Source organism: Macrotis lagotis, chromosome 7 (genome assembly GCF_037893015.1).
Source record: "Macrotis lagotis isolate mMagLag1 chromosome 7, bilby.v1.9.chrom.fasta, whole genome shotgun sequence".
NCBI lineage: Eukaryota > Metazoa > Chordata > Mammalia > Peramelemorphia > Peramelidae > Macrotis > Macrotis lagotis.
In genome coordinates, this window is record NC_133664.1 from 706754 (window position 1) to 730680 (window position 23927).

The window sequence follows — 23927 nt, forward strand, 5'->3', positions numbered from 1 at the left end:
ATATGTAGCTGGGTGACCTTGGGTAAGTCACATAACCCTATTGCCTTGCAAAAAGCCAAAATAAAAAGAAGGCGGAAAAATCAGCACAATTGATCAGTGCAATGAAAATGTCCAAATCCACGTGGAATGTGGGATGCTGATGACCTTCTACCTCCTTCAAAGGGTGGGTTAAGGTTGTCCTCTCATCTCACCAATCCAATTAATCACTAAACATTTGATGTTGTTGCTGAGTCATTGTTCAGTGTGTCTAACTCTTGATGACCCCATCTGGACAGAGGTACTGAAGTGATTTTCCATATTCTTCTCCAGCTCATTTTAAAGATGAGGAATCTAAGGCAAACTGGGGTAAGTGACTCACCCAAGGTCACATAGCTAGTAAGTGTCTGAAGCTAGATTTGAACTCGGGAAGATGAGTCTTCCTGACTCCAGGGAGAGTACGCTTACTCTAAGCACTATGGCATCACCTAGATACTCATATCTTACTTATTCTTTGTAACCCCATGGAATAAATATTCATGGTGTTTCTTAGTAAGAATACTGAATTGATTTGTCATGTCCTTCCCAAGTTTTATGCAGGTAGAAATGAAGTGACTTGCCCAGGGTCACACAGCTAGTAAGTGTCTGAGGTCACATTTGTACTCTGTTTTTTCAGATGCCAGACCCTTCAAACTGTCCACTAGGCTACCTAACTGCCCCTTTTCAGTTAAACACTGAGGATACAAAAAGCCCTCGAGGAGCTTACAGTCTATTTGGGGGAGACAATTTGAAAACAAATATATCCCAAGAAAACCACAGACAGGACAACTTGGAAGCAATGAACAAAATGAAGAGGGGCTAGAAAATCCCACTTGATCTGTATAATTCTAGGACATTCCCTTTTGATTTTGTTCTTTCCATTTTCATTGCAATAGTTACTGCAGTTGTTTTCTTTCTCTGCTCACCTCTCTCTGCATCAGTTCATGTCATTCAGCTGCTCATCATTCTGCAATTATGGAGGAAGAGCTTGGGCAACCTCAGAGTGTACCCCAAAACTCAAGCTGTGAATCCTTGAGCATTACATCCTCAGGAGGCAAGGTCTGCCTTCCTTGCTACTAGCTCATGTGACTGGCCCCTCATTCTGGAAGGAGAAATATCTGTATGGCTTTTTAATATTAGGAAAATATCAATTGTGCCTGTCCATAATTTCTGAGGGCTTCCATGAGTCCAATCAGAGGTAAATTCCCTCCCGTTGTTCAATGTAACTTCATTGTTAAATGCAAACATGCCAAGATAAGAGCAACCTCAGCTCATCCCTTTACCCCTTCTCCAGCTTCCTGCCTCTCAGTGGGTACCTGACCCCAGTCACATAGAGGGAGTGGGGCCCTCTTTAACTTGCTTTTCCCTGACTCTTCCCTGCACAGGAAGTGGGCAAGACTAGAAAAGTTTTTCCCACATTCTCCTCCAGGCTGGACTCATTCACTCAACCCAGTCACTTCTTATGGCTGTTTTCCTTTCTCTCTTTCTCTCTCTTTCCCTCAAGCAGTCTCACCTAGACCTTTGTTTTTCAGTCAGTTCTCAAGTAGGAAAAGGTTTAATCTGTGAATTTTGCAGGCTTGTGAAATAAAAAATCCTGAACTTTCATGCTTCTAAGGCTAATTGAGAGTTTTTTTACCTCCAAGAACCTTGATCTTTATAACAGCACTACTCATTTCCCCATCATTAATTCAAGTCTTTGGTGTCTTAGCTTGCAGGTATAGCTTCAATTCCTTTCTTTCTTTGCACAGTTCTTCTATTGGGGGTTTTAGGAGTTTGTGAAGAAGAGAGAAAGTATCTAGTACTGGTTTATTTAAATTCTCTATTATTCTGTTCATCTGAGCATTTCAGATCTTTAAAAAATCTTCTGATACTTAACTTGTTGATTTCATTGACACATCATTTAAAAAATAGCCTCTAATATTTCATTTATTTCTTCTTGTGACATTTTTTTCAGTTTGGATCCTTATAATTTGATTTTCATTTTCCTTTTTAAAAATTAAATTATCTAAGGATTTATCAATTTTATGATTCAGTTTCCCTATTTTTCCCTTTTAAGTGTATTTTTTGTTGTTGCCTCATTTGAAAGCGTGCCTGTAACTTTCACCATTTTTTTACTTCATTTGAAGCTTAATAGATTTTGCTCCAATCCCTTGTTTTCACTCAGTTCAAATCTTAATGTTTCACCTATTTGTCTTGTACTCAGTTTTGATCTTAAATCCATTATGCTATCATCTTTTTTTTAAATGGATGAGTTTATCCCATTTGAATTCATGATAGTAATTATGTATTTCCCTCTGATTTCTTATATTTCCTCCTTTCCAAGCTTCCATTCCCCTTTAGATGAAAAAGAGGGCTCAGCTTGGGTGGTGCATATTTTATAGAAGCTACTTCTATTCTCCTGCTCCATTTCTTAGTTTAGGTCTTAGTTCATCTTCTTCGTCTTATTTTCATTCCTTTTAACTGTTCTTGGTAATATGCCCTCTGAGATTAAAATTTATTTGCTTATGCTAAATCCCTCTCACTCTTGAAATATGATATAAGGACTTTCTCTTCTCTCTCTCTCTCTCTCTCTCTCTCTCTCTCTCTCTTAGATTTCAGATCATCCAATGAGTCTTGGAATTTTTTGTCCTTTGACTTTCTAGCAAATTTGTTTTTAAATATTAGATGTTCAACATTTCTTCTATTTTTTTTCCATCCAAGGCGACCAGGTCAGCTAGGCTTTTATTTCCCTTTAACTTTGCTCCTAACTTTGCAGACTTCAAAACCCTACTGCAACTGCTGTCTCACCCTGCAACTTCCCTTGTCACTAAGGGCCTCCTTGCCCTGGAAGATCCAGCTTCTCACACACTCTCATTGGTGAGTTCTTCCTTCATTTTGGGGAGGGGTCAGGCCAACTGGGCTTTATTTCCCTCCTGGTTCTGATTCTGACTTTCCTGACCTCGAAACTATGTCCTTGAGAAAAGTATCTTATTCCTTCCCACCCCCCACCCTACCTTCTTTTTATCTTCCCCTATTAGGAGTTCCTTGGGGTCAGGGACAGTTTTTCTTTTGCTTATAATTTAACTATCTATCTATCTATCTATCTATCTACTTAGGTTTTTTGTAAGGCAATGGGGTTAAGTGGCTTGCCCAAGGCCACACAGCTAGGTAATTATTAAGTGTCTGAGGTCAGATTTGAACTCAGGTATTCCTGACTCCAGGGCTGGTGTTCTATCCACTACACCACCTAACCACCCCATATAATTTAATTTTTTTTTTTTACCATTTAGTTCTATACCTGGTCCACATGAAAGCCCTTAAAAATGCTTGTCTCTTTCCTTTATTCCATTCTTTTTTTTTCTTACTTCTTTCTTTTCTTCCTTTCTTTTAAGAATTCTTTATCTCATGGAGTCATGAACTTCTATTTGGCATATATTAATTTTCAGAGACTCTATTACTTGGGCAAGGGTTTTCGTCTCTTATACTCAACTGTTTATTTTTCTTTCAAGTCTTTCCTCCAGATAGCTCATTTCTTTGTCAGTCCTTTCCTGTAAAGTTCTCTATTTATATTATCATTTTAAATTAAAAAAAAATCTTCAAGGAATTCTAGGAATTCTAATTGACCTTGTGTCTGAGCTAGGTTTTTCACTGGGGCTTTGCTGATAGATATTTTGGAGTTAGTTTTGTCTTTTGCATGTGTTTACTGTGTGTTCCCATCTCCAAAAGAGCTCTAAAGGGCTGCCTGGTGGACAGTCAGACCTAATCAGTGCTCCACCATTGGGTTCAACCATTCACACTCACATGTGCATTTTACACACACACATTCACACACACACACATCCACAGGCACATTCAAACATCACATCCACATGTACATTTACACATTTACACAAATATCCATGTGCACATTGACACATATCCGTGCAATCAATAACACACACATTAATACACATATTTATACCCACTCATAACACATTCACACATGCAAACATTTTCTCACACATCCTCACACACTCACAACACATTCACACATACCCATTCACATACACATTCATGCACACATTTATACATATATTTACACATGCCCTGATTCACAACCCTTCCACACATTCACACACATTTACTCATATATCCCCATATACTCACCATATATTCACACACACATCCACACACATTCCCACACATCTTTACACACATCACTGTATACTCATGACACATTCACATCCACTCACACATTCACACACACACCAATTCATGCACATTTACTCATACATCCCCACATACTTGCCACATGTTCACACACACAAATCCACACACATATTCATGCAGTCACACACATATTTACACACACTAATTTAAACATATTCACACATACACACAGACACACCACTCACTATACATTTACACACTCACACAATGAGACAAGGTGCCTCACGTGTGGTTCTGGGGCTGCCCATCTCTGCCACCCCACGTTCATTCTTCCTTTCATGTCTCCATGATAGTTTTGCTTCTTCTGCTCCTTCTCAGGCTGACCTGCAGCAGAAAAAGGAGCCGGCTCCGGAAGACTCGGACCTGGACCGTAAGCGCCGAGAGACTGAGGCACTGCTGCAGAGCATTGGCATCTCCCCAGAGCCACCGCTAGGTACTTAGTTCAGGGGGCTCAGGAGCTGACCTCTGAGCTCAGGGTCCAGTGGCTGCCAGCTCCAGAGGGGACCTCGTGCCTGAGAGAAACGTGTGGCTGTGGCCGGAGCCTATCCTCATGTTTCAGCGTTGACTTTGTTTTGGTTCTTTTTTGTCTGGTTGCGTTTTCTGGGAGGGTGGGGGGAGGCACACCTTGGCTGTCTGCTCCTTCTCAGCCATTCCCGCGTGTGCCTGGACAGGCAGCCCACCGCCAGAGAGGGTGAAGCCTAGGGAGCCCCGTGCTGAGCTCAACCTCCCTCTCTGTGGCATTTGGGAGATCCTTCTTATGGATCAGCATGTGCCAAGGCCTGACCAGATCCTCCTGCCAGCGTCCTGCCCAGGGCTGATGGGGAGCGGGGTGGCAGAGATGGGTGCCCCCTTTTCCATCTTCTTTGTGTTAAACATTACTTGTCCAGGATTTCAGAGGTGGAGACCACTTTTTGTTCTCCCCCTCGATTTCCATTCATTCCAGAATCTTCATTGGGGTAACTACCTGGGGGGCAGACAGTACATTAGTGGGGAGGGGGCCCTTCTTCAGACAGAGGGAAGTCTTTGGTCCCTTCCTAGTTCTAAGTGTAGCTCTTGAGTGGTGGACAGGCTATGAAAGGGGCAGACCTCGCTTCTAGCTTAGAAGGGCATCCTGAGATAGGTCACAAGAGTCACCTCCACCGATACAGGGCTCTGAGGGCACACAACCTGAATGACCAAGGTCCCACCGTGGCAATAAACTACATCTATTTAGAAAACGTCAAGAGGCCTTTGACAAAGAGAGGAAACCCTGCATGGGCTTGACCCATAGCTCCCCAAGTGTGTGGCTATTTCTGGGGCTCACCTTCCTCTTGTGTAAGGGGAATGGGTTGAACCAGCTGGGCAGTTCCATGATTCTGGAGCTGCCAGTCTAACAAAGTCCAAAGTTGGAACTTGTTAGCAGTTGAGATATTGGATTTGTCTACTGTTACCTTGGTGTCACAAGCTGGGATCACTGAGGATATGAGATAGAGGTAACCAGCTAGTCAGGCTTCGTCCCCAAGGCCTGGGAGATTGGTCCCAAAAGCTTAGCAAAGCGGCCTCCAGGCACGGATGACTATAGTATCTTCCTACTTATAGGAGATCAGAGGCATGGAGAGCAAATGACCCCAATTTGACCCCCAGTGAGTACCCCCTCCCCACATCTGCTCAAGGGCCCCTCCTCACAGGCTCATTTCTCTGCCATTCCCCAGGAAGCTTCCAGATTGAGCCCCCTCCAATACTCCCAGACTCTTGACAGAGGTGTGTTACACCCTCTCCCTTATTAAATAAATAAGGAAAATTATAGATGATTGGAACCAAATGGAGGGGTCTCCTGTAAATGAGAGAGGCCTCTACCTTCTCTAGGCTTGTGAAATGAGCCTGGGCTGGGGCCAGCCTGGCAGGAAGGTGGGGCGCCATTCTGGCTTCTTTCTGAAGGACATTCAGAGTAAAAAACACATGGAATTTCTTCAGCTTTGCTGTTCCTTCACTTTGCATTCAGTCCCTCAGACCTGGAATGGTTTCCATTTTCCTACAGAAAATGGCCCCTGAACAAGGCATGGGGAGCCCTCTCCCTCCCCATCATCCGGAGACCCAGAGCCCCCAGGGGAAGGAAGGAGAGGGAGGGTCTGTGGGGAGCAGGTAGGGAGACTTCCCCAGGGCTTTCCTTTGTCACCAGGGTCACTCCTGCCCTAACCCAGCCACAGGTGGCCCTTGGGCCCCAGTGACCGGCCTTGGTTGGCTAGGGCCGTGTGGCCTTGGATCACAGTCGACCCTGTCAAAACTCATTTCAAATTTTAATTTCTAAAACTATGTAAAATTCACTTGACTTTCTTCCTTTTCCTTTTCTTTCCTTTTTTTCTTTCTTTGTCTCATTCCAATCTCCTGCCCATTCGATCGGTTTCTTTTGACTCCGTTTGCTTTGGTTTGTCTGACGCTGCTCGTCACCAGTGCAGTCGCTGCATTTTGTAACATGGGATACCTGTTATTTTCATTATTTAGTCCCAACCCCTATGTCTCCCTCTTCGAAATCAGCGAGCACGCCTAGCGAAGCCGGCAGCCAAGATTCTGGAGACCTGGGACCGCTGACCAGGTAAGGAAGCTGAAGGCACCTGGCTGGGTGGGGGGGCTTCTGCTCCAGGGCTGTGCACAAGCTGGTCCTGGCCCTCTCCTGTGGGGGCTGGCTCAGCACTCTGGGGGCTCTGGACAGTTCCCACTGCTGGGACCTTCAGGGTCTGCACAGGGCTTCTCCTCAGCAGATCATCAAGGACTCTTGTACCCAGTTTACAGATGAGTAGAGGTTCTGAACCAGGCTGCGGCCTCCACTCTCTCAGCTCTGGGACCCTGGCCCTGACTTCTTCATCACACCTTCCTTCACCTCTCCTAACAATGACAAGAAGAGCTGGCCCTTGTGGATCTGTGACTAGCAGATTCCCATTCTCTTTTGGGGTGGCTTATATAGGCATTTGTGGTGAAGGGAGGGGGCAGAAATCTGACTGTACCTCCACAACACAAGAAGAAAGCTGTTGGGGTGGCTAGGTGGAGCAGTGAGGTGGCTAGGTGGCACAGTGGGGTGGCTAGGTGGCACAGTGGATAAAGCACTGGCCCTGGAATCAGGAGTACCTGGGTTCAAATCCCGTCTCAAACACTTAATAATTACCTAGCTGTGTGGCCTTGGGCAAGCCACTTAACCCCATTTGCCTTGCAAAAACCTTAAACAAAAAAGAAGAAGAAAGCTGTGACCCCAATGAAGGTCAGAATATACCCATTGAGAGTTGCTGGGACTCTCCAAGAAGGATGGTGCCAGAGGCAAGGGCAGGAAGTGGCAAAGGTGAGGGTACACCCCCATATCTGTCCTGATGTGATGGAACACAATCTAACACAGCAGCTCTGAGGGAGGTGAGTCCGGGTGCAGGGGAGGGTCAAGTTCAAGAATGCAGACAAACCAAAGACAAACCAAAATTCCTGGGAGCCCTGGAAGATTGTATCAGAATCCTTGTTTGTATACCTGGGGTGACCATTCTCCCTTCAAGAGAGAGCTGGGGGGAAACCAGAGGGAGGCAGGTGAAGGGCTCCATTCACCTTGTAGCATCCTCTGGGGAGAAAGACCAGGATGACTTGTAGTCCCAGGTTGGAGGAAGAAAGCTCTCTCCCAAGAGGGACTCCCCCTTCCTGCTCCTCTGTTTGACAACACAGGGAGGTGCCTGTGACATAAAGGCCATAAAGGATTCAGAGACAGGGACCTGGGTTCCAATTCTTTCTCTGTCTCTTACTACTCCTGCCCCTTCCCTTCTCTGTCTGAGACCTGGGAGAGTCTTTGCATCTCTGCACTGGGGCCAGACTCTGGCTTGGGGAGTTTCAGAAAGGCTCAGCAGCTGCCTTTCCTCAGGCTGCCCCTGGTTGGGAGGGGGAGGGACACTGTCCATGGCCCTTTCCCAGGAAGACTGTGGGCAGAGGCTCTGACTCCAAGACTATCCTCTGTGACTCTTCCTTCATCACTTGCTTGGAACTGGACCCCAAAAGGGCTTCGGCGGCAGGGGCGTCACTGCTCTGTTGTCAGCCCAAAGCCAGAGGTCCTCTGAGCCTGTTAAGGGGCTTTTCATCTCTTAGGCCAACTGGAAGCCTTACCTAGGGAAGAGTGACCCTTGGCTCACTCTCCTCCCTTCCATATCCAGTGCCTAGGCCCAGCATGCCCAGGGTTTGCCCAGTGAAGTGGCTGCCTGGGGAACCCCTTTCAGTGGCTATCGTGCTGATCCCAGGATCAAAGTGGAACTTCTCTTTTTCCAGGTCACCCTCCATGAGCTGACTTCTACTTCCCTTTCTGACTTGCCCAAGTCATCTTCACACGCTTGTTTCATTCACTCTGGGCATCAAGTCTCTCAAGGTGAACACAGGTTGTCTGTACATCCTCTAGCCACCCACTGACCTCTGCTTCTCAGAAGAGACCTTTGGGGCTCTTGGACATCCCGACATTCTGATGGTGGCCCCGAGGGTCCCTGGCCTTTGGAAAGCATTATGAAAACTTTTCCACTCTGTCCAGGGTAGACTCTCATTTGACTTTCCCAACCATTCAGGGTGGCCACCACAACACTCATTTTATAGATTAAAAACAAAGATTCAGAGAGAAAAGTAAGCCCAGCTAGGATAAGGTAGAGTCTCACTGCCTCCCAGCCCAGCACATTGCCTTTTACTCCACCTCACTATCCCTCTTCCTACCATACTCCACTGCTCCATCAGACCCTCTGGGGAATGCCCTGCCTCAGGCAGGAAGTGGGCCCATCATCCTTACATAGGGTGGCTATTTTGGCTCTAGACCATCCAGATGCCTTGCTGCCAACAGACTTTGTGGAGCATTCCAAGGACCAGAGATGAAGAGGTCATCCAAGGTCATCTCATCTAGGCTCTTGTTAAAGGGGGAGGAATTGGAGGCTTAGGGGGGAAATGCCTTATATTGGGAGACCAGGGAGGGACAACATTCTTGTAATGAAGTACCCAAAGAATTGGCAGGTCCCTGGAGGTCGTGAAGCAGGATGGTGCCTGTTAGCCAAGGGCCTCAACTGCCCTCTCCAGCTTGATCTTTTTGTGCTTGCTTGGCCTTCTTCTGGACTTTGGGTCCCACCCATTTTTAGAGTCCACTCTGCCAATGGTGATCCAACAGTGTGTTTGTTTCCCTTGTCTAGTGGCTCAGCTGAGAAGTTGTCTGCCTGCCATCATTGGAGGAGGCTGGAAGACTAGGAGGGAGGAGCTGTCCTCATTCTCCTGGGCCTGGTCTCATCAAGGCAAACTGGTCCAGGGGTATCTAGACTGGCTGACTCCCCATTAGGGAGCACCTCCAAGGCAGTGGTCCCCAGCTTGAGTGGATTAAGCCACCCAAGTCCTGATCTCCAAAGAGACCAGTGACTGGGGATATGGTTGAATGAAATCTGAAGCATGGTCTGGGGTCTGAGACTGGCTCACTACCTGGTCCATGTGCTGGCTGACTCCAGTCCTGGACATGGTCATCCAGACTGATCACAAGGGTGGATGGTCGGGGCAGGGGGTGAGGCATGATCCCTAGCAGGCTGGAGGAATGGAGAGCACAGTGGCAGTCCGGGGGAGGGGGCTGTTAGGCACAATGGGTCACTCCTCCTTGGACTAGCTGGCTCCTACATCAGCTTCCCCTATTCCCTGGGTCGTAGATGGTGAATGTGTCACAACCTCCCCACCCACTGCCATGTGCTGCAGGATGGCCCTGCTATGTCAAGCCCAAGATGGTCGTCATTGGCAGCGCTTGGGAGGCTGCTATTCCCGGCTGTTAGCTCCTGGGTTGTGGGACTCCCTTGCTGGTAATTAGTATGTCAAGCAAATCCGACCATCCTCTTTCCCCAAATAGCAACCCAGCAGGATTTCCAACAGCAGATGAAAGAGTTGGGCCAACCTTCCTTTCATATTCCATAGTGCAGTGGCTTGAGAATGAAAGGTTTGGGCAGGAAGGGCTGGATCTGGGGCTGATGGAACTAAGATTGTTCAGCACCCAGGAGAACAGAGGCCTCATTCCCCCCCCCTAAGTTTCCAGTCAGAGGATGCTGCAGAAATGTGGAGTTCCCCTAAGCCAGGGTCTTCATGGGGCAGTGAAGATAAAGGAGGCCTCCCCCAGTCCCACAGGTAGGCTTAGGCTCATCTCTGGAGCCAGGCCAGGAAGGATTGTCTCAAGAGCCACTTCACCAGAGAGGAGGGGCCTCAGGGGTCAGATCAATTCAAGGTCTTCATTTTACAGATGAGGTAACTGAGGCTCACAGAAGCAAGAACAAAAAGAATGTGTTCAAATGTTCCAGAGACTTCAGTTACATGGGAAAGAAAATCACCTGACTGGAGGTTGTTGAGTGACACTTGGATCTCCTTCTTTGGAAGCCTGAAGGATAGGACTGGCTAGAAGCTAGCAAAGGGGCAAAGGGGCCCAAATCTTTGAACATTTTCCCTTTATAGGACTTTTATGTGCCCTTCCTATAATTTTTTATAAAAGTAGAGTAAGAAGACACATTCTATTGCAATCAGGTTATCATATAGGCAATTAAGAAAGACAGTGAAAAAAATGTGTCTGAAACCCCCTTGATCTGCCCCCAGTCTGAGGGGTGCTGCCTACATGGAACATCCATCTACAATGCACAGCCAAAGCTTTGCTATTCTTAAAAACAAAAGCAGACAAAAGGAAAAATCCCAAAGCTTCACTGGCCCCTAGGATCGCCTCAAACTATCAGGCTCCCTGAGAAAGTCTTCTCCACTCATTGCCTCCTCTTCCTTGCTTCTCCCTCTCTTTTGGACCCTCTGCAGTCCGTCTTCTGTCCTCCTCTCCCCACTGACATGGCTCCCTCCCAAGTCACCAATGACTTCCCTTTTGGTCTCTCCTCTTCCTTCCTGATCTCTTTGTGGCCTGTGTCACTGTTGTCCACCCTCTCTCCTCTCTGGAGCTCTCATGTTCTCCTCCTCCCTGTCTTATATTTCCTCTTTTATTTGTGGATCTTTCTGCAAGTCAGATGCTCAAAACATGGGACTGTCCTTCCCTTCTATGTCGGTGACCTCTCATCAGGCTCCATTTATTTGGAGTACATTTTGTCATAAAACTATGTGTCTACACATTGTCTCCTCCAGGAGAATGCAAACACTTGGGGGGGCAAGATCTGTATCCATTTTGATCTTTGCATCTCCAATGCCCAACCCAGAGAGAACATTACCCATAGTTGGCATTCAGAAAATGGAATTTGGTCCAGGCTCCTGAATCCCTATTGGAGTTGTTCCATTTATATCTTATATCCATTCTGAGACAGTAGACTCCTTCAATATGCTGTCTGGCTAGAATAGCAGTCATCTCTTCCCACTGATGAGCCTTCTCTAAGGACGTTGTCAGCCACACCAACTTCTGAGAGTTTGGAAGGGGTCATTTTAGAGTTAGATGACCAAGACTCACCAGACAAATGGAGGTCAGTCTCTAGGCCAATTTCTAGCAACCAATTTTTTTTCTAACCAGCAGTAGAAACTACCTCTTAAGAAATGATGAGGGAAGGGCTTGAGGTTCAGAGCCCAGAGAACACTTCCAACAGGAATCATTTTAACTGACCCTATCACTTTGGTTGTGAGAAGCTCCTTCTGAAAGGTAAGTGTCTAGTGTAAGCAAGCTGGGTTCTAGACTCCATTTAATACTATGCTTTGGGATCCACTATAGTAGGATTTAGAGGAGTTCTTTGAGTTCTATTGCCTGATTTGGGGACCCTGACAATGAAGGAGGCAACATTATACACAAGTCTGTTACAGTTTGCTCAAACATGGATAAACTTCCCCTCTACTTCTTGTTCTGGATTACTCAGATGCTTGCAATTGGCTTTTTCCTCCAGTGCATGGCTAGCTTCCTTCTGCTAACCTGCCTTGAAAATGAGTAACTCTGGATCCACATGGACCCTGGAGAAGAACAGGGTATGAAATTCAAAATAGAATTTATGAATTCAAGTCCACCTAGCCAAAATTAATTGAATTATAAAACCATGTGGGCAGTTATATAATACTTATAGGAAACTGGGATATATCTCTTTCAGAGTTGGATAAAGCTAACAAAAAATTCATCAAACATAAAAGAAAACAGAGATGAACATACTTCAAGATTAGTTTTGCAAGATAGTATCTTCTAAATGGAAATATTAGATAATATATATTGTCATTATCATATGATACTTTTATAAAAGTGATCATGTACATATAAATCACAAATAAATGTTAAAAGGCAGAAATAGTAAAGTATCCTTTTTATTAGTTATTAACTAATATACAAGAAAAAGATAGAAATCTACATAAAGACTAAGTAGTAGCACCCTGGATAATGAGGCCAAGTAATAATAACTACGTATCAAAGGAATTAACATCGGTGCTAAGGAACACAATAAAAATGAGGTAACGTGAAAAAAAAATGTGGAATGGAGTTAAAGCACTGCTAAGAAAAAAAATTATACTAATAAAATAGGAAAATGGGATGATTAACACAGAAAAAGACAGGATTAATGACCTGAGAATGCAAATGACAAATCAAGAAAATAAACTAAAACCCAAATAAGCATAATAAAAGAAACCTTGAAAATTAGAGGAGAAATAGAAACAAATGAAAACAAAAGGAATGCAGAAATGACAAGCAAAATTAAGAGCTGGTTTCTTTTTAGGGTTAACAAAATCCTTAAACCACTAGCTGATGGTCATAAAAGAGAGGGAGATCCAATGACCAAAATAAGAAATGAACCAGGTGAACTGGTAGTGAATAAAGAGAAAATAAGAAACAGGAATCATTAGCTAGCATAGCCAATTTACTGCCTCTTTACTGAGAACTTAAAGGAAAAGAATGACCACCTAGAAAATTAGGAAATATTAACAAAATTAGCAAAAGAAGAATCAGTCCCCTTAAAGAATACAATCTTAGAGAATGAGTTGAGTAAGCAGTAAATGAATGACCCCAGAAAAACGAAACAAACCAGAACTTTGGCCTAGACAGATTTAGAAGTATATTCTCTCTGAGCTATTAAGATCTATTCCTTTCAAATCATTCTCCATAATTAAGAAAGAAAGCATACTCTCAAACTACTTCATGAGACAAACAGAAAACTAATACTAAAACCAGAGCTTTATAGAAGAGAATGAAAACCATAGACCTACATCACTAATGATATTTATCCCCCCCAAAAGTAAAATCTTAGCAAAGAGGCTATAGCAATATACCCTCATGTTCAGACTGGTATGGCCATAGACTATAGTTGGGCATGAAGAAAACAACTAACCTAATTGGAAGCCCCAATTGAATTATTTGGTCCTTGGCTTTCTTCTGAGACCACTCGAGAGCCCTTCTCTCCTGGCATCGATCCTTGTTTGTCCTTTCCCTGGCTTTCCTCTCACCCTGGGTCTGGGGGCTCTGCACACTCTGGTTCTCTGTATGTAAATGGCATTGACTTGATTCACAAGATGTTTTTTTCACCCTTTTTGTTAACCCTGTGTGTTCTTTTTCCCTTTGTGCTGCCCACCTGATAACCAGCTGCCTTAGGACCCTGCAATGGGACACTGACCCCTCAGTGCTGCAGCTCCAGACAGACTCAGAAATTGGGTATATGTCAGCTCTTTTGTTCTGTATTTGGTTGTTTCAAAGCAAAGCTTGTGTTGGCAAGGCTGGGCTCCTGTCTGTCCCCCTCTGCTGAATCTGCAGTTGGCAATGCTCACTTCCTTCCAGTCATTTCCTGAACTTTGAAGGAAGCATCTTTTTGAGCAAAAGATGCCACAAAAAGATGACCATTGCTAGCCCTCTCCATGTGAACCCCTTTTCTTTCCACAAGGGACAAGGGGAACAACATCATCCCCACAAGTTCCTCGCATGACCCATGTGTGAGGATGGCATTGTCAGCTGTGCCATCTTTAACTAACACCTGTAGAATTCTCTTTCTGTCGGGGTCTATATTCAAGAGCTCCTCTTGTGTGCACCTCCCCCCCAGGGCCTCATCACAACCACTGGTCATTAGGGCCTGGGTCTTTGTTAGTGCCCAGGCCACTGGAGAAGCCTGTGGAAGCAGTGGGGAGGGTGGGGGGTTCTCTTTGGCTCAGGAACTTCCTTAGGGTCCTCAACTATAGTTCTGCTCAGCTGAAAGATCCCCTCAAAGCCCCTTTCTAGCTCTAAACCTAGGCCCCTGTGACTTCCTCCCAACACCTTAGGAAATGACCCAAGTCAGTAAGAAGGGAGACTCTGATGGGCTCTGTTTCTGGGTGCAGGTTACAATCACATGGGAGAAGGGTAAAAGACAGTGGAAAAGAAAAACAGTTAGGGTATGGTGGAGAGAGGGTGCTGTCTCCCACCTCAGCATTGTGGAGGCAAGGAGACCCACTGAAACCAATCTCCATTTCACAGAGGCTGTTCTTAAGGCCCAGACAGAGTCAATGACTTGTCCCAAATCACAAGACAGTAAAAGTCTCAATGAAAACAGTAACAGTCAGAATTCTTGGAATCAAAGAATACTTTAAGGGTTTCCAGGTGCTTTGTAGATAGCATATCCACTGATCCTCATGCCAGCCCTGGGAGGGAGCTACTATAATTATCCTACTTACAGATGAGGAAACTCAGGATGGGAGAATTGAAATGACCAGTCCAGGGTCTCCCAACTTATCAGTGACTGAGGTAGGTTTTAAATTCAGGTCTTTGGATTCCAAGTCCCATTTTACTTCCCTGACCCCCTTTGCCTACAGTCCTTGTTATTCCAAATAGCCAGGACTTCCACCCATCTGTTTCTCTGATTGTAGCATGGACCCCAGAGAGTCTTGGGTAGGTAGAGGCCTGTTCTGAGGAGGATTCTGTCACAGTTGATCCTGTGGGCATTGGGTGGGTCATTTACCAACTGGAGAGGCTGAGCCATTTTAGAAGCCCCCTCCCCCCAAAAAAAACAGTATTCTTGGAACTTTCCTTATGGGTTTATGTGACTAGGGAGCTGCCTCCTGAATGTATTTCCATGCCTGAGACCTCCAGTCCTGGGCAGTTTCTGTCTTCTTGCACCTGGGCATCAGAGCAGATGCAGATGAATTGTCTGGGGTCAAAATGACTTCCTGGGAGCCTTGGTTGGGAGTGCTCTGATGCCACACAATTAAAGGGCACCTAAATCTGGGGCATCTGGGACAGTGAAAAAGACCTTAGAGATGGGGCTGGCCTCACCAGAAGCTGGTTGGGTACCTGGGCTCAGCTAAATCTGTGGAGCTGGTGGGAAAGAAGGGAGAAGAGAAAACAGAAAGGCCAAGTGAAAAGGTCAACGGTCCCATCTCCTGGTGGAGAGTGGCCATCAAAGTAGCTCCAACATGGACCCTGGGGGGAGAGAGGAGGCTTCTCAATCAGCCAAAGAAACCTGCAAAGGACTGAGGGGGCACAGCACAGGGGTCCAGGATGGAGAAGAAGGCCAAGGCCTGGGATCAGTGGAAGCATCTCAGAAATTCTAAACACAGTTTTCCCTGCTTGGCTTCTTGTTTCCAGCATGTCCTTGGGGGTAGTCAAGCTCTCTGGGCCTTTGTTGGCCCATCTGTTCATGGTAGGATGGAGCTGAGCCAAAGGCAACTATGACTCTTCTAGCTATATGTCTATGCTGTGGTCCCTGAGTGTCAGTTTCCTCATCTATCAAATGAAGGGAATGAACCAACTGTGCTCTAAGGTTCCTTCTATCCCCGGAAGTTGAGAGCCCCAGCTCCAACCCCCCCCCCAATCTGATCAGGTGCCCTCTTGTTAAACTAGACAAAGTTCATCACATTCCGTGTCTCCACTTGTCATTCATTCCTCCAACCCCTGTGGTCTCTGCACTGAAACTATTCTCTCCAAAGTTATCAAAGATCATTTTTTAAAAAAAGTTGTTCTCCCTTACTTTCCCATGACCTGTCATATTTCCCAGTCCAAAAACCCTTCCACTTCCCAGAGAACCATCCCCCAAAACAAAGAATAAAATGGCTAATTGATTCATGGACAAAAGTCAGCATTGGAATTGGGACTCCACACCCCCAGCTCTGCAGTAGTATCTCCTCTTGTCCTGAGTCCACGCTCCTGCATTCTCAGTTCTCAAAATTCAGATTTTCTTTATTTGGGAGGGGGAGGCTTTCTATGCATGCTGTTTGATCCTCTTGGCTCTTGTTCCTTCACTTTGCTTCAGCCCTTATAAGTCTCCCCAACCACAGTCAATGTGATTTAGAGCCCAGAAAAGTTCGCTAGATGCATATCCCACAATTTCCTTAACTAGGGTCTAATTGATGGGCATCTCTTGTATCCAATCCTTTCCTGCCCCAGGAAGCACTGCTATAGATATCTGGGTATATTGGAAAATGTTTCATCATTGCCCTGCTTTGGGTTTATACTCATCACAGAGATCTTTGTGTTTTAACAAATATGAGGCTACCTGGTATTATGACATGAATAGGGAATTGACCTTGGAGTCAGGAAGATCTGCGTTCAAGTCTCACCTCAGATACATGTTGAATCTAAGCCCTGAGGCCAATATATTAACCACTCAATGTCCTAGGCAGCTCTAAGGTTAGAACTTGCAGAGAAGGTGACAACTTGTGTTGGAGAAGAGAGTTTGTCATCTGGGAGCTCCTTACTCCACAGAGTTTGCATGTCCTGTCTGTAGCATTTTTTAAGCATAATTCTAAATGGTTTTTCAGAGTGGTTGGACCAGTTTTGGCTACACCAGTAATTCATCATTGGGCCTGTCTCTGAGATGCCCAGTTATCATACTTGGTGGATTTTTCTCACTCCTCATTCTGGTTGATTTCTCTGTATTTCACACTGCTGGCCAATCCTCTTGGATTCTTTCTCTTTTCTGGGCCTTCAGCAGTGTTCTCTTTTGGTTCTCCTACCAACTTAACCATTTCTTCTCAGATTCCTCATTCACACACCTCCCCAACTGTGGGTGTCCTCCAAGTCTCTATCTTGGGTTCCATTTTAATGATCTCATCAACTCCTTTGGGTTCATAATGATGATGATGAATGATGATTATTTTAATGATTATCTCTTTCCCTCTTTGAAAACCCCTGAATTCATAACATCTGGGGTGTTTTTGACTTACTACTTTTACCACCTCCTACATCACAGAAGTTTGTGAATCCTAGCCACCCTGTCTGCACAGTTCCTTTCCTAACAGCTTCCTCCCAAATCCCAGGACCACCATCCTAGTTTATTCATGAAGCCCTAACAACCAAGGTTCCATATTGGTCTTCCTATCCTGAGATTCCCCCCCTTCCCAAGTCCAAAGACATTTCCCTAAAGCATAGATCATACCAAGTCACAATCTCCAAACAAAGACCCTTCTAGTTGGTGTTTAAAGGCCTTCTTCATCTGACATCAATCTACCATTCCAGACTTATTGATTCAGGCACTCCACAGTCTAGTCAAATTGATCTTGTTCCCATTTGACATTTCATCTCTGGCCCTTGTTCAGGCTCTTCCCTAAGCCTGGAATGCCCTCCCTCCTCACCTCCACTTTCAGAATCCCTGCCCTTCAAACCTCAGCTCAGACATCAACTTCTGCAGAAGACCTTTCCTTATTCCCAGATGCTGACACACTGCCCACTGCCATATACACATACACAAATCTAGCACATGACAAGAATGCCTCCTTGGAGGAGCCAGGGTCAATATTTTAGGCACTAACCACTGCCAGCCAACTTTCCCACCTTCCATGATGATGTCTTCCTGTCCAGATGAGATCAATAAAATGGAACCCAAGATAGAGACTTGGGGGACACCCACAACTAGGGGTGAGATGTGAATGAGGCATCTGAGTTATGAATTTGAAACATCTTTTAGGGTGAGCAAGTCTTTGATTGGGGTGCTACATTTTCCTCAGCTTTTCTCTCTCTGGTTCATCTGTATTTAGGTTTTTTTGTCTCTGACTCTGTTAGTGACCAGTTGACTGAGGATATTGAGGAGAGAGGTAGGTGGAGGTAGGAAGGCTCAATCTTCTTTCATTTTCTTTTCTCTGTTGAGCTTGAATTTCATCCCAAAGGTCTCTTCCAGCCCTTAATGGAGGAAATCCCCAGACTTAGAACTGGCAGGGATCTCAGAACAAGGTGAGTTCCTGAAGCCCGAGTCCCTCATTCTGCAGAAGGGGAGCCTGAGACCAGTGAGGAAGCAGTAACTTGTCCCCAGTTTGCTAGCTCCTTAGGGACAGAGCTGGCCCCCCTGCCTTCTACTATTGATCTTTCTAGCTGGCACTGCCACTGCTTGGGCTGCATGCAGGTGGATTTGAGGCCAGCCCTAGTAGGTCACATGCCCACTTCATGGTTTGTTCCATATGTTCTTCCTAGGCGGAGACTGCATAAGCTTGGCGTGTCCAAGGTGACTCAAGTGGACTTCTTGCCGAGGGAAGTTGTATCCTATTGCAAGGAGACACAGACCCCACTGGACACCCACCAATCTGAAGGTAGTATTCATTTATTCTTCCACCTTGATATGTTTCCATGGAAGAGTACAGATTGGGAGAGGGCTGGAGTGTGGTGGGGCAGGAAGGGGATCCTCCTTCCCTCACTCTTTCCAATGCTCCATTCAGTGAATCACCTCCACCCTAAAGACAAAGGCTTCGAATCATTGAGTGAGGCAGGAGGAGGGTCGGGAAAGCCAGGATATGAGGGGGACAGGTGGTCAGAAAGATAGGTTTTCTCTTCCACCCAGAAGTGATTCACTTTCACAGAAGTAAACATCCCATGGGTGGGATTGGATTTGCCATATGGGCAGGTGAATTTGATAGAAATCCTAGAGAGATCAAACTAAGATTCTCCTTATTTTAAGTTTTTAATTACGTTTTCTTCTATTAACAAAAATTAGCTTTCCCCCTCCTACTTACTCCCACCAATGGATAAAAAGAAAAGAAAACTCAAAAACTTGTAAAAAGTGAGTCTCAAGCAAAACAAATTCTTGCCTTGGTCCTAACCCCTAATGTAGGAATCCCCCACCTCTGGTGGCCAACCGGGACAGGGATAGCATGTTTCATGGTAACAATTGTGGCTGCTCATTGCGTTGACTAGAGTTCTTCAGTCTTTCTGTGTCTTTATTATTTTTGTTCTTGTACAAATGGTTCCTCTGGCTCCTTCCTTTTTCTCTGATTCATTTCAGAGTTCTTTCCCCATTTCTCTGAAGAATCATCTCTTAAAATATAATAAGATTCCATTGCATTCTGATGCCATATTTCAATCAGTCATTCTCCAAATAACAAGGACCCCCTTTGTGTCCATTTCTTTGCTGCCACAAATAGAGTTGGATGTTTATTTTTATGCATGACGAGCCCTTTGGTCTCTTTGGGGTCTTGCCCCACTATTGTTATCAGTGTATCAAATTATAAGCACAGTAGTGGGGCAGGGGGGGGATTCCAAATTGATTTCCAGAATGGCTGCCCCATTCACACCTCCACCAAAAATGCCTTCATGTGGCCATGTTTCCACAGTGCTCCGCCATTGATCATTCCTCTTTTTTTTTTGGTCAGCTTTGCCAGTCTGGTGGGATGAGGCCCAGCCTCGGTTGCTTTAGTTTGCATTTCTTTATTTCTTAGGGATTTGCCTCATTTTCACCTATAGTTTTAGGAGCCTCTTCTTCATCTTCTTTGACTTTTCTGAACAAAGTCATCTCTAAATGCTGAGTCACTTGACTTGGACATTTGTCAATCAGTGCGACTTTTAGCCTCCTATGGTTGAATGAATTCTTTAGAGAGCTTGCAAAAATGGGCAACCAAGTTGTGGGTTTTGCCTTCTTAATTTTGGGTTCTTCTACCCCTGTCCTTAGCTCAGACAATCATGGACTGGGTCAGGTCCCTGTTCCCTTGACCCTGCTGCAGGCAGAGCTGGTGGGCCAGCTAGGTTGATGCAGTGGATAGAGCACCAGCCCGTGTCAGGAGGACTTGAATTCAAATCTGATCTCAGACACTTGACTCTTACAAGTCTCTTCACCCTGATGACCTCGCATTCAGGGCCATCTCCAGTCATCCCGATTCCTCTCTGACCACTGGACCCAGATGGCTCTGGAGGAGAAGTGAGGCTGGTGACTTAGCACAGCCCCTCCCCAACTCAGATTCAGCTCCAGATCCCTCTCCCTAATGTTAGAGTCTTCTTCAAGAACGAAGGACAAGCATCATCAGCTTTCCCGTGAACTCTAATCCACAACCCTTAGGAGTTCCATGCTATTCCAAAGACATTGGTCAGTGCTGGCTAATAGAGGAAAAGGAACGACTCTGCCTCTTGAGACATATGTGCACATTCATGTTTGTATGGTTGTCTATCATCCTGGGATCACTGCTATGGGATGCTTTTTCCTTCCCAACCTCCCTGAGTTCTGGGCTCCCAGAGCAGGCCAACAGCACCCTCTGGTGGCTATTAGTAGACCAGGTCCCCAAGTGAGCCCAAAATATCCAGGAAAGAAAGAAATGAGAACTGATTTATCAGGCCTGTCCAGAACTTTCCTGGGAGGGGCCAAGGGGACAAGCATAGCTTTTAGTCTTGAAGACTGTAGCCTGAACTAGTAGCAGCAGATCAGACCAACCCAGACAGGCTTTGGCAGAGAGAGGCCTATAATCCCATCTCATACCTCCCTAGTAGAGACCATCCTATTACTGCTGGCTAGGCTGAGATACCAGGACTCCTTGGTGGGGTAGTTATGCCTAAGATTCTGCCGAAAGCAGGCTGACTGGGCACCATCTATGGACTTCTCATAGATGTTTGGGGTTGGCACAGATCAAGACAGGGTGCTGGCAAAAGATTCTCTGATATCTCAGGGAAGCCCAGAGAATTCCCATATTTAATGTCATCTGTCTCCCAGTAGAAATTCAGAACCCACTCTGGAGATCTGGGTGCTGGTGAGAGGCAGGACTGGAGTGAAGTAGACAGACCTGGGGTTGAGTTCCAGCTTTGTTCCTTGTCTGGGTCACCTTGGGTAGGTGGTGAAGCCCTCCTCACCCTGTCTTAGTTTCCTCATCGGTATCATGAAGCTAATCACCCTTGTACCTCCTTCCTCCCTGAATTGTTCTGAGACTCAAAGGAGGCAGGACCTCTAAGGGGTCCTGTAAGTGGGGTTATTGTTATCTCAAAGTTATCCTTATGATTTCTCAGAGTATCTCTGCTCATAGGCAGATCTAGTCAGCAGTCAGACCCAGGGTAAATAGTGAAGACTTTTGATTCATAGTCCATCCACTAAGGGCACCCTCACCCTCTGGACACCTAATAGGAGAATGATTCCTAATAGGAGAGTTGTAGTCCTTCCACAACCTTCATGGCTCTGGCCATGGTGCTGGAGGTGTTGCCTCCATTTCAACCCTCACCTCCATGCTCCTGTTCAGTCCCAAAGAGACAGGGAGGGGTGGGAGCTGTCTCTCCCTTGTTCTAGGTGGGTGCCAGGATTCATGTTGAATTTTTCACTATGTGGGCCCTCCCAAACCATTCCTGAAAACTTTCACCATATAGAAAACTAAACGAGCAAACATTCTGAGGGGTCTATTCAGAAAGAATTTCCAGATCATAGGAAATCAATCAAATCTGTGACAAATCCCTCCTGTGTGCCAATGCCTGTGCTTGGTACAGAGGATGTGAAGACAAAAGTGAAGCAGTCTTTGATCACAGGAAGCTTGCATTTTATCAGAGAGAGACTGTGTACTCAGTGGAAATAAAAATCTACACAATTCATAAGTTATTTTGTTAGAACACTGACAGCTGGAGGGGGAATTAGGAAAGGTTTCAAGTAGAAGGTGATTCCTGAGCAGTGTTTGGAAAAAGAAGATGCACTCAGTGGTGAACAAGGCTAGGCATAGAGAGTGGGCAGAGATGAGGTCTCAGACACTTAATAATTACCTAGCTGTGTGACCTTGGGCAAGTTATTTAACCCCATCACCTTTAAAAAAATTCAGACTTAAAATGAAGAAAGTAGAGAAACCATGAAACTATTGGTATAACTTAAATAACATCCTTTATCAGTAGGAAGTGGAAGTGATGAATAGATTTAAGGGATTAGATGTGGTAAGTATCTGTTTGAAGAGCTATAGAGAGAAGTTCTCAATATTGTACAGGAGGCAGCAACAAAAACATCCCAAAGAAAAAGAAGAGAAGGAAAGCAAAATGACTGTCTTTGAAGCTTTACAAAGAGCTGAGGAAAACAGGAAAGTGAAAGGTAAAGAGGAAATGGAAAGACACACCCAGCTGAATGCAAAATTCCAGAGAAAGAGGAGAAAGAGAAGAGAGCTTTTTAAAATGAACAATGCAAAGAAATAGAAGAACACACTAGAAAGGAAAAGACAAGCAATCTCTAAAGGCAAAAATGGTAGAGACTTAACAAAAGTAGATGTGTGGCAAGAATACACACACACACACACACACACACATACACACACATAAACACAAACACACTCTACAAGAAAGATCTTAATATCCCTGATAGTCATGATGGTGTAATTACTGATCTAGAACCAGATATTTTAAAGAACCAGATATTTTAACGAATGAAGTCAAGTGTGTTTTAGGAAGCATTGATAACAATAAGACTGGGGAAAATGGTGGAACTTCAGCTATTAAAGTGTTGCATCAGCAAATTTGGGAAACTCCCCAGTGGTCACTGGATTGGAAAAGCTCAGTTTATGTTCCAGTCCTAAAGAAGAGCAATGCCAAAGAGTGTTCAAATAATTGACCAATTGCACTCCCTTCCCTGGCAAGTGAGGTTATGCTTAAGATTCTGCAAGCTGGGCTTTGACAGAAGAGCAGGTTCAGTTTTGAAAAGGCAGAGGAACTAGAGACCAAATTGCTAACATTCTCAATTATGGAGAAAGCAAGAGAGTTCCAGAAAAAAACATTTATTTCTTCTTCACTGACTGCTCTAAAGTCTTTAAGTGTGTGGTTCACAACAAAATATGGCAAATCCTCAAAGAGATAGGAGTACTAGGACATCTTATTTGTCTCCTGAGGCACCTGAAGGTCTTATCTTGTAGGGAATCTGGGATCAAACAATGTGTTTCCTTCTCATCCCTGGATTCTGTCTGTGTGCAATGGGGTGAAAGACCATCAGGCCCCTCCTACTGTCACCCTAGATTCCCTGATTGTCCCCATTCACTAAAAGCATCTCATCTGCCCAGAACAGTCCATTTCCACTACCTTCTGGTTTGGGTATGCATGAGATTTGTTTTTCCCCATCCCTTAATGCTTCTCCATTGATCTCATTCCCCTACATTAGTGCTTGCCCTCTCTCTGTCTCTCTGTCTCTGTCTCTGTCTCTGTCTCTCTCTGTCTCTCTCTCTCTCTGTCTCTCTCTCTCTCTCTCTCTCTCTCTGTCATTCTCTCTGTGTCTCTCTATCTCTCCCCCCTTCACCCTACCCTTTGCCCATTTGCTTCAAATAGCTCATTTCTTCCAGCATATCCATTGAGGATAGACTAGGATGATATAAAAAAGATTTGTAAATATAAAAATGTAGATGGAAATAGCAGCAGGCATTTACATCATGCTTTATGCAGTTTGCTCTCTATGGGTTCATGCCTTTGGTCCTCATAATATTCTGTGTATCTGTGCCGGTGGGAAGGGGATTGTAGAGATCATTAGTCCTATTTCTAGGTAACTGACCAGCAGACCTGGGATGCCAACCTTAGTCAGAGGACTCCATATCCCAAACTCTGATTATGGCATTAAGACCAGTCATGGAACTCTGTTCTCCTCCCCCCCTTCTCTCTCTCTCTCTCTCTCTCTCTCTCTCTCTCTCTCTCTCTC

The 23927-nt window shown here is 45.1% G+C and overlaps 1 protein-coding gene across 1 annotated transcript in view; it reads left to right on the forward strand.

Moving 5' to 3' along the window:
* DYNC1I1 (dynein cytoplasmic 1 intermediate chain 1) overlaps positions 1 to 23927 on the forward strand; it is a 149271-nt gene that overhangs the window by 21223 nt on the left and 104121 nt on the right. Inside the window, exons 3-6 of the mRNA XM_074195358.1 lie at positions 4522 to 4636; positions 6685 to 6775; positions 13733 to 13792; positions 18509 to 18624. Coding sequence (XP_074051459.1) covers positions 4522 to 4636; positions 6685 to 6775; positions 13733 to 13792; positions 18509 to 18624 — 382 coding nt within the window. The remainder of the gene's footprint in view (positions 1 to 4521; positions 4637 to 6684; positions 6776 to 13732; positions 13793 to 18508; positions 18625 to 23927) is intronic.